The 12,400-nt window shown below is 56.9% G+C and overlaps 1 protein-coding gene across 1 annotated transcript in view; it reads right to left on the bottom strand.

Moving 5' to 3' along the window:
* Nucleotides 1–4,297: 4,297 nt before the first annotated feature.
* ADCY1 (adenylate cyclase 1) overlaps nucleotides 4,298–12,400 on the bottom strand; it is a 126,983-nt gene continuing 118,880 nt past the window's right edge. The window contains exon 20 of the mRNA XM_036863914.1: nucleotides 4,298–9,424. Coding sequence (XP_036719809.1) covers nucleotides 9,086–9,424 — 339 coding nt within the window. The 3' untranslated portion in view covers nucleotides 4,298–9,085. The remainder of the gene's footprint in view (nucleotides 9,425–12,400) is intronic.

The following is a 12,400-nucleotide window of genomic DNA, read 5'->3' as shown; positions in this document are numbered from 1 at the left end:
TTCCAGAGCCCCAAGCCTGCGCACCCCACCTCTCCTCCTGCCCCTTCTCCTGCGCCCGCCTCTGCCCATGGCTTCCTGGTGATCCAGGCTCCCACCCGCAGATCTCAGCTCTCCATGGTGACCGTGCTCCTCTCCCAGCCACTCTTCACGCCACCCACCGGCTCGTCCAGCAGGAAGCTTTGCTCATCCAGGGCAGGGATACAACTTAACCTGCTCTCAAGGGGGTCCAGGCTGTGGTCAGGGGTATCCACTGACATTCTCTGAGGATGCCCGAGATTCAGAATCTGCCACAATTAGGGACCACACTCCACTCAGGGCTGGGATGGATTTTTTTTTTCTAAATCACAATGACAGACGTCACTCACTCTATGAAATTCTGTGCCCAGCAGCCCTGGGCTGTGCTCTTTCACTGTGGCCTCTGCCTGGAGGTGGCCATTCCCACCTGCTCAAGTGGCCCAGGACCCCAGAGCCCCTCCACTCACTAGGTCTGCAGGGGTGCACAGCTGGTCAATAGTGAGACTGAACCCCAACTTTCGTATTTCATTTCAGGCAGGCAAGATTTTTCCCTGTTCTTTTATAAAAGATTAAAAGAGCAGGAGGACACTCGTTAGTCAGAGAGAGACTAGTCACGGGGAATTGCAAACAACACAAACTTATCTCCCCTGGATTCTCATGTTTAGGTGCAGAAATCACAAAAAGCCGAGGGCTTTCCTGGTGGCACAGTGGTTGAGAATCCACCTGCCAATGCAGAGGACACGGGTTCGAGCCCTGGTCCGGGAAGATCCCACATGCCACAGAGCAACTGGGCCCATGAGCTACAACTACTGAGCCTGCGCGTCTGGAGCCTGTGCTCCGCAACAAGAGAGGCCGCGATAGTGAGAGGCCCGCGCGCCGCGATGAAGAGTGGCCCCCGCTCGCCGCAACTAGAGAAAGCCCTCGCACAGAAACAAAGACCCAACACAGCCAAAAATAAATAAATACATAAATACATAAATAAACAAAAAAGAGCCGAAGTGTGTCCATCCACTGCGCCCACCTGTCATGTAATGGGGCTCCTCTTTGGAGGAGCAGGGCCCACGCCAGGGCCCCGAGGAAGGACGGGGTGACAGCATTTTAGAAAATTACAGAACGTGTCCCGGGGTCTTTAAAACATCCACACAACCGTCTGTTTTTCAATTAAAATGGCCACGGAGTTTAGTCAAGCAATTTTTTTCCCTTTATTTTTGTTAAATAAGATTCCAGAAAGTATAGTGCAAACACTCAGTAGAAAAGTTGCAATTAAGAAATGTACATTCACATTTAACATTTCAGTCCATTCACTGTTTTTTTTTTTTCAAAATAAAAATAGGACAAATTATTCAATTACTTGTCTCAATTTAACAATCTTGGAAAAGACTGGTAGGTAGTCTACAGTGTTCAGTGGACGTAAAAATAGACCCGTATTGATTATACAAATCTATCATGAGAAGTTACCCAGTGATATTGAGTTGTTGCCCTTCTGGTACAGACATCTCGTTTCCACGTCTAAAGAAGCATCCTCTGTGAGCTCTACTGGCAGGAGAACGTGTCACCCCGGCCCACTCTGTGCTCCCTGGAGGGACAGAGGAGGGCCAAGGGGTTCACACAACCCTTCTCAGTGAGTAAAGAAAATCCAAGAGCGGGCTTTGGGTTTACCTTAAACGAGAGTGGAATCTGCTGCTAAGAGAGGGTGGTAATCGGTACGTTATCTCTGCTTGTGCAAGGTGGGGTGCAATCAGTGAGAATGAGAGGTTGCGGGGGTAGTTCGGGCCGAGGGGAGACACTGCAGAAGGAGTGCAGGAGCTGCACGGGCTCGGGGTCCAGGATCTGCTGTGACGGGACGCTCTGCACCCAGCCGGCAGACAACCCGTGGTGGCCCGGGCCTGCCCCTTTGCACATGCTGCGTGTTTCGGAATCCAGACTAAGTTTCACACGATTAGGAATCTCACGGCATGCGAGGCTGAGTGCAAATGCCTCGCGCAGCCACAGTTTCAACAGGGATGAAGGCAGAACCGCGTGCCTCTCTGGGGCTGATGCGTGGGGAGTGCCGGCACCCCCGGCCTGTGCAAGAGGCCCTGGTGGCTTCCTCGGGATCCCCAGAATGTGGGAACAGTCCCCTGAGACATGTGCTTCGTGTCCGGGCCTGGGGTCGCGTGCGGGTTGCTGGTGGGAGTCGAGAAACAAGTTCTGGATGCCGGTGGGCCCACTGCCCACTGCTCGCGCCGCAGGGAGCGAGAGCCCCAGACACAGCTCTCTGGATGGCTGCCCTGCACGCGTTCACCAAGCCCAAGAGGTGGACAGATCTCTCAGCGTGAGTCTAGGAATTCCTCTCTGCTTAAACGTCAGTTCTCAAGGTGTGACTGCCAGCTGTTTTGGAATCCAGCCCATCTGAAGATGAGCTACCAGGAACCACGGGAGCCAGCACCTGGGAGAGGCGGCAACACCTGTGCTCGGGTGGCGGCCAATCCTTCACCATCCGCCGTGGGCCCTGTCTCACCTCCTGCGCATTCTCAGTGAAACCTGCTGCTGGACGTCCTCTGAGCCCCAGGAAGGAACACTGACCGCCTACACCACGCCACAGCGTGACAAGGACACCGGAGGACCCTGACCGGGGGCTGGGGACTGGGTTGGCTCCTTGTAAGTGGAGAAGCGTGTGCAGTTTGGGGGCATCCGGGGGCCCCGGTTCTCCCCCCGGCTGATGTCAGAGAGGCCTTACAGAAAGAGACGGGCCAACTGTCCTCCTCACTGAGGGAGAGTCTGTGTTTTCTAAGACACGATGGCAGGTGGTGCTACAGGACATAGTTCTAGGATAGAAAGGATGACAAGACAAGGCAGGGGTTCTTCAGGCCCAACATTGTTAAGTCTTTGCTGGGAATCAGCTGTTAAACAGAGGCAGGGCTTAGCGGAGAGGACAGGCACGGTTTTACTGCCCCCACGTGAGGCCCAGCTGAGGACAATTCTGTGCCTGGGCACATCCAAGGGATGGGCTGCGGGGCAACCCCGCTGCCGGGGGACCCGCTTGGCTGCTCAGACCCAGCCAGCCAGGCACCACCACTACTTGTGTGTGCGTGAGCTAAGGGCTCCATCAAAACCAACACAACTTTGCCGGTTTCAGTTAGTTAAGAGGTGCCGAATAGAATGGAAAACCAGGACTCAGTGCTGTGTGACTTTGTCCAAGTCTGTAACCTCTCTGAGCCTCAGATTCCTCATCGACAACATGCGGAGCAGAACCACGCCTCCCTCTGCAGAATGTTTGGAGGCAAGGGGGCGGGAGAAGCACAGGACAGGTGTACTGTCAGCTGCCGAGCTAGATATGGGTCTTAGTCATGATCATTTCCTTAGTTTGTGGTCACACGAAAAGTCCACCAGAGACGTAGTTTAACTATACGGGAAAGCGACCTGGCCTTTCCCGGTGCTTATTAGTGTAGAACACACTGAGTCCAGGGAAGTGCAGGAATTTCACAAAGGAATGAAGAATTATATCTACATGGATAGTCACCATCAAGGGCTGAAGAAACTGAGCTTGCTGTAATCATGGGAGACCAGGGGGCTGCCACTGGGGTCAGTTTTCTGATTCCCAAGGTGTTTTTCCAGCCAGTTGTGACCCACACCCCCGAAGACCACCTGTCTATTGTTTTCTCTTCCCACGGCACAGCCCAGAGACTGAAGCCGGGCCTGCAAGTGGCTCCCCGGGTAACTGGGAGGGAGGAGGGGGGGCCTGTCGGCTCCTCCCTCCAGAATTCCTGCACCAAACACCCACCTGCGGCACTCCCCGCAGGCCTCAGTGTACACCGGAATCCCAAACACAACAGAAATAAAACGACCACACAATCAACAGAAAATGGGATCAGGTCAGTGCCTTGACATCCCTGGACTTTGTACTGATACTGTGGAGAGATTCCAGGAAGGAGGGGAGGGAGGAAGGAAGACTTTCTTATTCTCTAGTGGTTCTCTAGTACTTGTAGATGGAGGCCCAGGCACCACGTGGACGCCGGCGGGGGTCAAGGCCGCCTCTGTGTCTGGCCGAGAAGCTGCTACCCCTGCCCTTGCCCTTACTCCTCCTTTTAAGGTCAGGATTTCTAGCGGAAATAGAGCTGGGTCTGGGCACTCAGGGGCGGTTTCCCCCGATGCCCTGGGGGGCAGCCATCTGTCTGTATCCCTAGTTAATTTGTTTCTTATATGAATCCATCCTAATCCTAGGAACAAATAATTGATTTTAATTTTGCTTACGCCATGCCATGCAAACACAACACACACACACACAAACTTGGATTAAGTGTGGCTTCTGGCAGAAAAGTTATTTTTTTATCTTAGTGAACAGACGTGTTATATTTTCAGGGAAATTAAGAAATACGAATGTCTGTTCCACTGCCGTAAAGTCGTTTAGGGAGGTCTAGCCCCAAATGGGGCACCTGAAATTGGCTTTGTTAATTTTACGAAATGGACAATGGAGAAGACAGATTTCCTCATCCCACCACAGGACCTGTCTCCAGTACGTTTGTGCACAGACGGGAGACAAAGGAAAACTCCCCGAATCCTCTCCAAAGCCTCCTGTGGCTTCTTGGAGGTGAGGGGTCCCCAGGAGCTCCCCTGTGTGCCGGCTGTCTGGGGTGCACCCGCACGGCCCCGACCCGAGACCGAAATCTAGGTCGGGTTCCAGCAGCTGGGTCCATAGCTGGCTTGACTGGCCACCCTGCCGGCCATGCCTGCCCCAGCCCTGGCCACCGGGGTGCCCACTTCATCCTACTCTCCCACCCACACTGTCCCCCAGGCACGGGGCCTGCCTGTGGCTCCTGGCTGTCAGTCCACACAGAATCAAGGATGTCCTCCCGCCTTGGGGGACCGGGGAGTCAGGGGACAACTGCCTGGCAGCACTCCCGGGGGGGGCCACCCACGCAGGCCTCGGACACCAGCCCCAAGCTCCTGAATCCATCCTGGGGAAACGCACAACTCCACTCCCCGCACGGCCCACTTGGCCAACCTTTAGGCACCTGGCCTGGCCTTTGCTCATGACACATGTCATGGGACAATGGGCCCTGTGTCAGCAGAGTCCCTCAGGTAAAGCCCATCTCCTGTTGTCTCCCAAACTCAGTGTGGAGGCCCGAGTCACCACGACTGGCCTCCCAACACCCAGGCGTGGGCCCCCATCCCGCCTGCTGACCTCTGGGCCTGGCAGCGCAGGCCCCAGTGGACCTTGAATCTGATTGAGACCCACCCCCAGCCTAAGGTCCTGTGAAGGCAGACGCAAACCCAGGACGCTGTATGAAGAAACGGCACGTCTTTCATCATCCACTACAGAACCGGGAGTATTGATTGAAAATGGGAAACGGCTAGCACAGACTTCCAACTTTCAAAGCAAACTGCAGCCGTGGAGGGGGGACGTCCGGACCCAGGGATACGGTCGTGTCCTCCACCTGCAAGTCGACCACAGCTCACCCCTCATTTACTTCACCAAAGCAAATATTTTGATACGAATTGCCTCTATGGAGTTTGGATTTGGGGGTTATTTTTGTTGTTGTTTTTAATTGAAGCCATAACAAAACCAAGGGCAAGTCAGTTTCTGGGGGGCTAGTTATACACAACCAATAGGTCTGCACACTCCAGAATGACAAGTGTGACAGCAGGTCTGTGATACCCCGGTAAGAGAACTGCTCGATGCAGGGCACACGCGTGTGAACCTGCATTTCCCGCGCGGTGCACACACACTTGGGCAGCGCTTGCCTTACGAGTCATGCATGGGCGTCCCGGGCAGGGCCTGCCACGTGGGGAGAGACCAGCAGGATCCCGAGACTCAGGGGATCACAGAACACGCTGTGCAGAAGGGTGGGCACACCCTGGAAATGAGACGGGTCCACTTGTCGGGGAGGAAACCTAGACACGGCTGACAGGCCAACCCAGCCCTTCCTTCCCGAGTGGCAGGTTAAAGCAGGGATTCAAATATTATATCTAGGTCGCTACTGGGACGATGGTGCAGTGTTCCTATCGGGGGAAGACAAAGAGAGGTGTCCCTGAAGGCTGGCCAGATCCTGTCCAAGCCTGCACATCAGCCCGGGTTTGGGGGTGTCAGCCCTCCAACAGTGTGCCCTTCAATTTGGGGAAACTTGTACACATGGCTTGTCTCTGAATCACCAATCTGCTTTGGACCAGACCTGTCTCTACAGTTTAGAGTTATTGCTTCTAGTGACAGAAGGTATCGGAAGCCCTGGTGGCTTTGGAGTCCAATAAACACGGCAGGCTCGGGGTGGCTGGGTCTGCGGGGCATGGGGTCCACCCTGCAGGACATAGACCTTGGAGTGGACCGGCCCAGGGTCAGGGGCCGTGGAAGTGTTTGGCAGTTTGGGGCTGCGTTCTAATCTACTGAGGTCAGGCACAAGAGGCATGCGAGGGTCTCGAAGGGACACATGGATGGGGTCATTCCACAGGGCAGCAGCAGCCTGGCCAAGCAGGGGCGATGCATCAGGAACCTCACGCACCGGCTAAAGTGTGCTGTTCACACGGGGCGTCGGTCTTACCTTCATTTTGGTCAGAATGGAATAGGCAGACCGGGGCGCTATTTACAGAGCATCTTAAAAGAAATAATTTAGAGAGAATCCTACTTGGAAGGCTCTAACATTTGTACATGAATATTGTACAAGGTTAAAAATAAATAAGGCAATATCATACAGTCTTATCACAAATAAAAAGGAAGTCATTGACCAAACCCCAAGGAACGTTATGGCTGAACACGGCCCCTATGCCCACAGGAAGCAGGTAGGCTTTGGAACTGCTGATGATGAAGGAGGTTCTGCTCGTCGAAGGGGAGACCTCGCCGTTTCAGAACAGCCGAGGCCCCGATGGCTTCCCGCGGCTGCGGTGACAGCTGGCCACGCGTTCCGTGGCTTTGCCAGCACACCTGGTGCGGGGGGCGTCCCGCGGCTCTGTGGACCTGAGGTCCCGGCACAGCGGGTCTGGGCTCTCATCCCGGGGCTCAGGGTCCACCTCGCTCAGGGTGGTGTGAATTCAGCGCCTGTAGCTGTGGGATCGACCACCCGCTTCCTCAGTGGCTGACGGCCGGGGCGTCCTCACCTTCGACCGGCTGCGGCCCCTCATCTTTAAACAGCAACCCGGTGCTTCCAATCTTCCCGACTGCCCTGGCTGCCTTGTCCACTTCTGAGGGGCCACGTGGTCACACTGGTCACACTGAGTTAACTCAGATGGCCCAGGATCCTCTCCTCAGCTTCTGCCCCAAGCCCTGAATTCCCTCTGCAGAGCCCCCTTTGCCATGTGACAGAGCATGTTCGCAGGGTCATGATCTCCTGTGCTGTCCACCCCCCTCCCCCCGCCCTGCCCTGGGGTGGAAGCTCGGCCACGAGGAGCAGGTGGGCAGCAGGGCCCTGGCCAGGGTCTCAGCCCCGCAGCTGGACGCAGGTGTGCACACCTGCACAGGCCGTGTGCTCACTGGGCTCTGGAGGTGACTCAGTTTGTGCTCTGTGAGGGGTTGGGGGGGAGGAAATTCAGCTCCTCACCCAGGGCACATCTGAGGAAAGACTGTCCACCTGCCCGCCTCTGTCACTGGCCCGTCCACATGGGCTAAGTGGCCGGCCCTGTCAGCTACACCCACACGGCCACGAGTCATACACCCACAACGGAGGCAGCCCGGGGGACACCACTAGCCACCCCCATGGGGCTCAGTCCAGAGTGAGCCCCTGTCCCAATTCTGAAAAGTCGGGACCCCCAGGGAGAGCGGTGAGGAAGGGGACCCCCAGGCCTGCTGACTCTACCGAGCAGGGCTCCCCTGCAACCCACAGAACCCTCCGGGCTGCTGTCGGAGCTTGGGTCTCTGCACGGCCATCCCCCTACTGACTTGCCTGCCCAGAACATTCCCTCCAGTTTCAAGCTGCCCTCCTCCCTGCAGTCGAGAGCTGAGGTCTCCACGTCCAGCTATTTCTGGCCAGTCTCTTCGCACTGGCCCTCCCGGATCCCTGCCCACCCGCAGCAGCGCATCCCAGCATGGCCGCATTCTTCATCTCCATGGCAACCGCAGATGCCTAGGTAGGAGATTCCCAGACTCACACAGAATGACTTGCAGTCACTTTGCCTGCAAACCGGAGCAGGGACAGCTGTACTGACAGCCGTAAACTAACTCCAAATCTCCACGTCCAGGGGACTGGTTCTGCCAGAGAAACGCCTTCCATCCAGAAAGCTTTCTCATGGTTGTGAGGTCCACTTGTCTTCAAAATCAACAAAGCCTTGCACTGTTGTTCAGCATACAGGAACCCAAGATGCCATGGCAGAGAGGTAAGAAATGACACCGACCACCTTCTCTCCTTTGAACAAACACAGTGACGTGGGCAGAAAAGGGAACGTCCAGGTTTTACAGGAGCCAATATGCTCAGCAGGGCAGGTGGAGAACGTACAGGTGGAACAGGAACTATGCTGGTCACAGAGATGTGGCTGCAGGGTCCCCCAAGAATTCCAGAAGACCTGCCTCTGGCTCTTAGCAAAAACCCAATCTTGAAGAAAGCCAGCGGCCGCCACTGCAGTGGGACAGGGGCTTCTTAGTTCCTCCCAAACCGTCCACCTATGGCCTGCCCAGCTCTGGCCCTGGCCAAGAGAGTCCTGACTCTTACTCTGGGCTCTGCAGGCCACCGCCCAGGGCTGGAGCTGCCCTCACGGGACCCACACAGCTGGGCTGATCCGATCCGTCTCAGGGCACACACGAGCTGGGCACCCCAGTCACTCTGCCAGACAGACCTCCAAGGCTCTCGCTGTAGCCTGCGGCTCTGGTGGACGTCCTGACGGTCCCGACGTCCACAGCTGACCCGGCCAACCTCCCTCGGCCACCGAGAAGAGGATGGAGCAAACAAAGACACTGCTCAAGCCTCGGCGTCTGTGCAGTCCGGGTTCTCCCCTCGCCCGAGTCACTGCCCAGCTGCTTCGGGTCACGCCTGGACAGTCCCCCTTCCCCAGCCCGGCCACTGGTTCCCGGCCCTGCTCTGCTGGCCGGGCTGGTTCCTGCGGGAGCCCCGAGGCCGCCAACGCCCCGAGCATTTGTGCCCTGTGCCCCCAGCGGCCCGCGTGGGCTCCGCTAAGCCTCCTTCCCAGCTGCTCCGGGGGGCAGGTGGTGGCCTGGGGGGCAGGGGGCAAGCGCCGAGCCCTGCAGAGCCCCCGGCCCGGCTCTGACTGGGAGGCCGGCCGCAGGGGGCACCGGGGGGTGGCCCGTGGCCAGTCTGCTCTGGAGGCCGGCTCTCCCATAGGGACACATTTTCCGCTCTGAGTTCATGGACCTGTTTTGGGAGCCGCTTCCGTCGGTCCTGCCTTCCAGGAAGTATGTCAGCATCTCGCCCTTGCCCTTGACGCTGACTTTGCCTCGGCACACGAAGCGGTAGCAGCCCCGCCGCAGCAGCCGGTGAACTTCCTCCGTGACCTACAGCGGAGAAAGGCGGGAGTCACTCTTGGTCAATGGGGAGCCCACGGGAGGGTCCCTCCCTGACCTGCACTGATCACCCGATCGCCTGGCCTCTGGCCTCCCCAGGTCGGCCTGCAAGCCGGGTCCTGTGCCCCTCCTATGGTCACTCCGGTCACTCGGCGAGAAGGACGTGATCCTGCAAAGAAAGCAGGGGACTCAGAGGGGCCTCAACGGGGCCCTGGACAAGCAGGAGAAGACAGCATTCGCCATGGGGGCGCCCAGAGTGGGTGGGCAGGCTGGACGGGGCCCACACGGACCCGGTCCTAGGGGCTGGGGTGTGAGCTCCATGATCACCCCAAGCCCTAGCCGGATGCCTGGACACCGAGCTCCGGCTGTGGAGCCAGGGCCCTCGGCCCCCGCGGTAACCCCACACGTCTTCGAGGGTCTGGGACCGGCAGGTAGCAGCTCAGCTGGAAGCGGACAGCACCAGCTCCCGTCCCCAGGGCTGGCACGGAACCTCAGGGCCCCGGTGGGCTCACACCAACCTGCCAGGGACCCCTGGGGCCTCTGTGGGCCAACAGCACGAGAGGGCAGAGGGCACGTTCTCCCAGGGACAACAGCGGTGTGACTTAACTTTCCTGATGCTCGGGTTCCCGGCCAAGGGTTTAGCCAAAAGAATTCCTGCCTCACAGAGTTATGAAAAAGGGAAAGGATAAGAAAGCGCTTTCTAATGAGGTTCTGTAAACAGAAGAGGACACGATCATTTGGATTCTCCTCACTTTACACTGAAGGGGGAGACCACCTCTCTCCCCGTCTCCCCGACTGCCAGCCGCTGCTCTGAAAATCCCCCCTCCCCCTCCCTCATGTAGCCACCCACCTCTGGCATCTTCATTGAACACCACTCAGCCCACCCTGAGCCCAGGGCCTCGCATCCCCAGGGTGTCAGTGCCCAGCAGAGCTGGGCAGAGGGGCTGCTCTCTTCCCCGCCGGCTTCGCTGGAGGCCTGAACCCACCGCCGCCCCCCAGCGTGGCTCTCACCCTCGCTAACCGTCGGCCTGCTTCTTGTGTGCGCCGGTAAGTGCCTCACAACGGACCTGGTCTGTCTCGCCACAACTTACCAAGGCTCCTGGTATTCATAAGTGTTCACTGAATGAAAGAATATAGGAACCAATGGAAGGAAGGGAGGGAGGGAGGGAGGTAACCAAGGCCTGCCAGAAACCTGGTGCCCAGGGCAGTTCAGGAAACAAAAATGACCACAGGCTTCCCTGGTGGCGCAGTGGTTGAGAATCTGCCTGCCAATGCAGGGGACACGGGTTCGAGCCCTGGTCTGGGAAGATCCCACATGCCGCGGAGCAACTAGGCCCGTGAGCCACAATTACTGAGCCCGCGCGTCTGGAGCCTGTGCTCCGCAACAAGAGAGGCCGCGATAGTGAGAGGCCCGCGCACCGCGATGAAGAGTGGCCCCCGCTCGCCGCAGCTGGAGAAAGCCCTTGCACAGAAACGAAGACCCAACACAGCCATAAATAAATAAATAAATCAACTAAAAAATAAATAAATAAATAAATATTAAAAAAAAAATTAATCCTCACAACTAGCCAGTGAGGTACTATTATAAAAAAAAAAAAAAAAAAAAATGACCACAGAACATCAGAACCTGCACAGCTCCCGGGACAGTGAAATCTGCCGATGGATCTAAAAGCGCTGGGAGGGGGTCCCTCAGCTCCCCTCATGGGAAAAACAAGCAAAACTGGCTGATCCAGTGTAGACAGAGGGCACGGAACAGAGTATGCTCAACCCACAAAAAGAGGTCAAGGATGTATCGTTCCCCTTAATTAATTAACTCCGCCAATTTCTGTGGCTGTTCATCAGCAAGGCACTGGCTGGTGCTCGCGCAGGGGGCAGGGGGCTGCTTGGCGTTCTGGAGGAGGTTCCGCGGCCCCTCACCAGGGCTGCCGCCAGCCACCCACCGGGATGGAGAATGGCAGGTGGGTGCCTGAGGCCTAGACCCTCACCAGGTCGGCTCCATCTCTCGGCCTTGGGAGCAGGTCACTGCTCCAAGGTCGGCCTTGGGAGCAAGGTCACTCCCAGACCTTGTAAATGAGAAGAATGCCGTCCACTTACAAGAAGAGTACCTTGGTCAGCTTGATGGTGACCATTACATTCACAAAGACTTGGACGGTCAAGAAAAAGTGGGGAGTGCTGAAACTCCCCAGGGTGCTGGCTGGTTGGTGGCCCCGAAGCTGCCAAAGACCCCGATCCAAGGCCACACAAGGGCCAGGGCCACACGGCCTCACTCAGTTCCCCAGCAGGGCTCAGCACACCCCAAAGTCCTTCGTGGAATTGAGCCACAGACTGGCCGGTTACACAGGGTAGATGCCACTGTCACAAAGGTCACCACTCAGATGTGGCCTCTGAGACACAAGGTGATCTCAGAGGCTTGCTACTGTGATAAAAGGCTCCATTTTGCTCTTTCCTTTCATGATTGAACCAACCCACAATCCATCTGTTCAAAGAGATCTGGTCTTCCTAGAACCCTGACGTCCAGCTTGAGCCCCAAGATACATATTGACAAAAATCTCTGAGTCTTATCCTTAAGGTGAGCTCTTTCCTTTCACTGTATTCTCTTGTCTTATGAAGAATGAGAGGTAACAAAATATCCAGATCATTGCACAAAGAAATGCTGGAGGTAAAGATGACCCACCAGCACATGCAGTAAAGCCGAGGTCTGAAGGCAGGTGGGCTCGGGCCTGGGTGTCCTTCCGGGCCGCGTGGGAGCTCGGGCTGCACCGCCCCTGTGCATCTCTCAGCCTTGACATTCGAGCCAGGAAGTCCCAGGCTGTGAATCAGGGTGGTGTATGATGTCCGTGGGGGGCCCAGAAAGGGTCCAGGTCAGGGGCTCAGAGACACGAGGTCCCCAAGAGGCCGAGAGGGAGTCCCCTGTGAAGTCTGATTCTCAGCCACCTGCGGGAGAATCCCTGTGTCTCTGGAGAGGCG

This window comes from Balaenoptera musculus, chromosome 9, assembly GCF_009873245.2.
Source record: "Balaenoptera musculus isolate JJ_BM4_2016_0621 chromosome 9, mBalMus1.pri.v3, whole genome shotgun sequence".
Taxonomy (NCBI): domain Eukaryota; kingdom Metazoa; phylum Chordata; class Mammalia; order Artiodactyla; family Balaenopteridae; genus Balaenoptera; species Balaenoptera musculus.
Note: the sequence above shows the minus strand (reverse complement) of the source record. Positions and strands in the feature narration are given on the sequence as shown.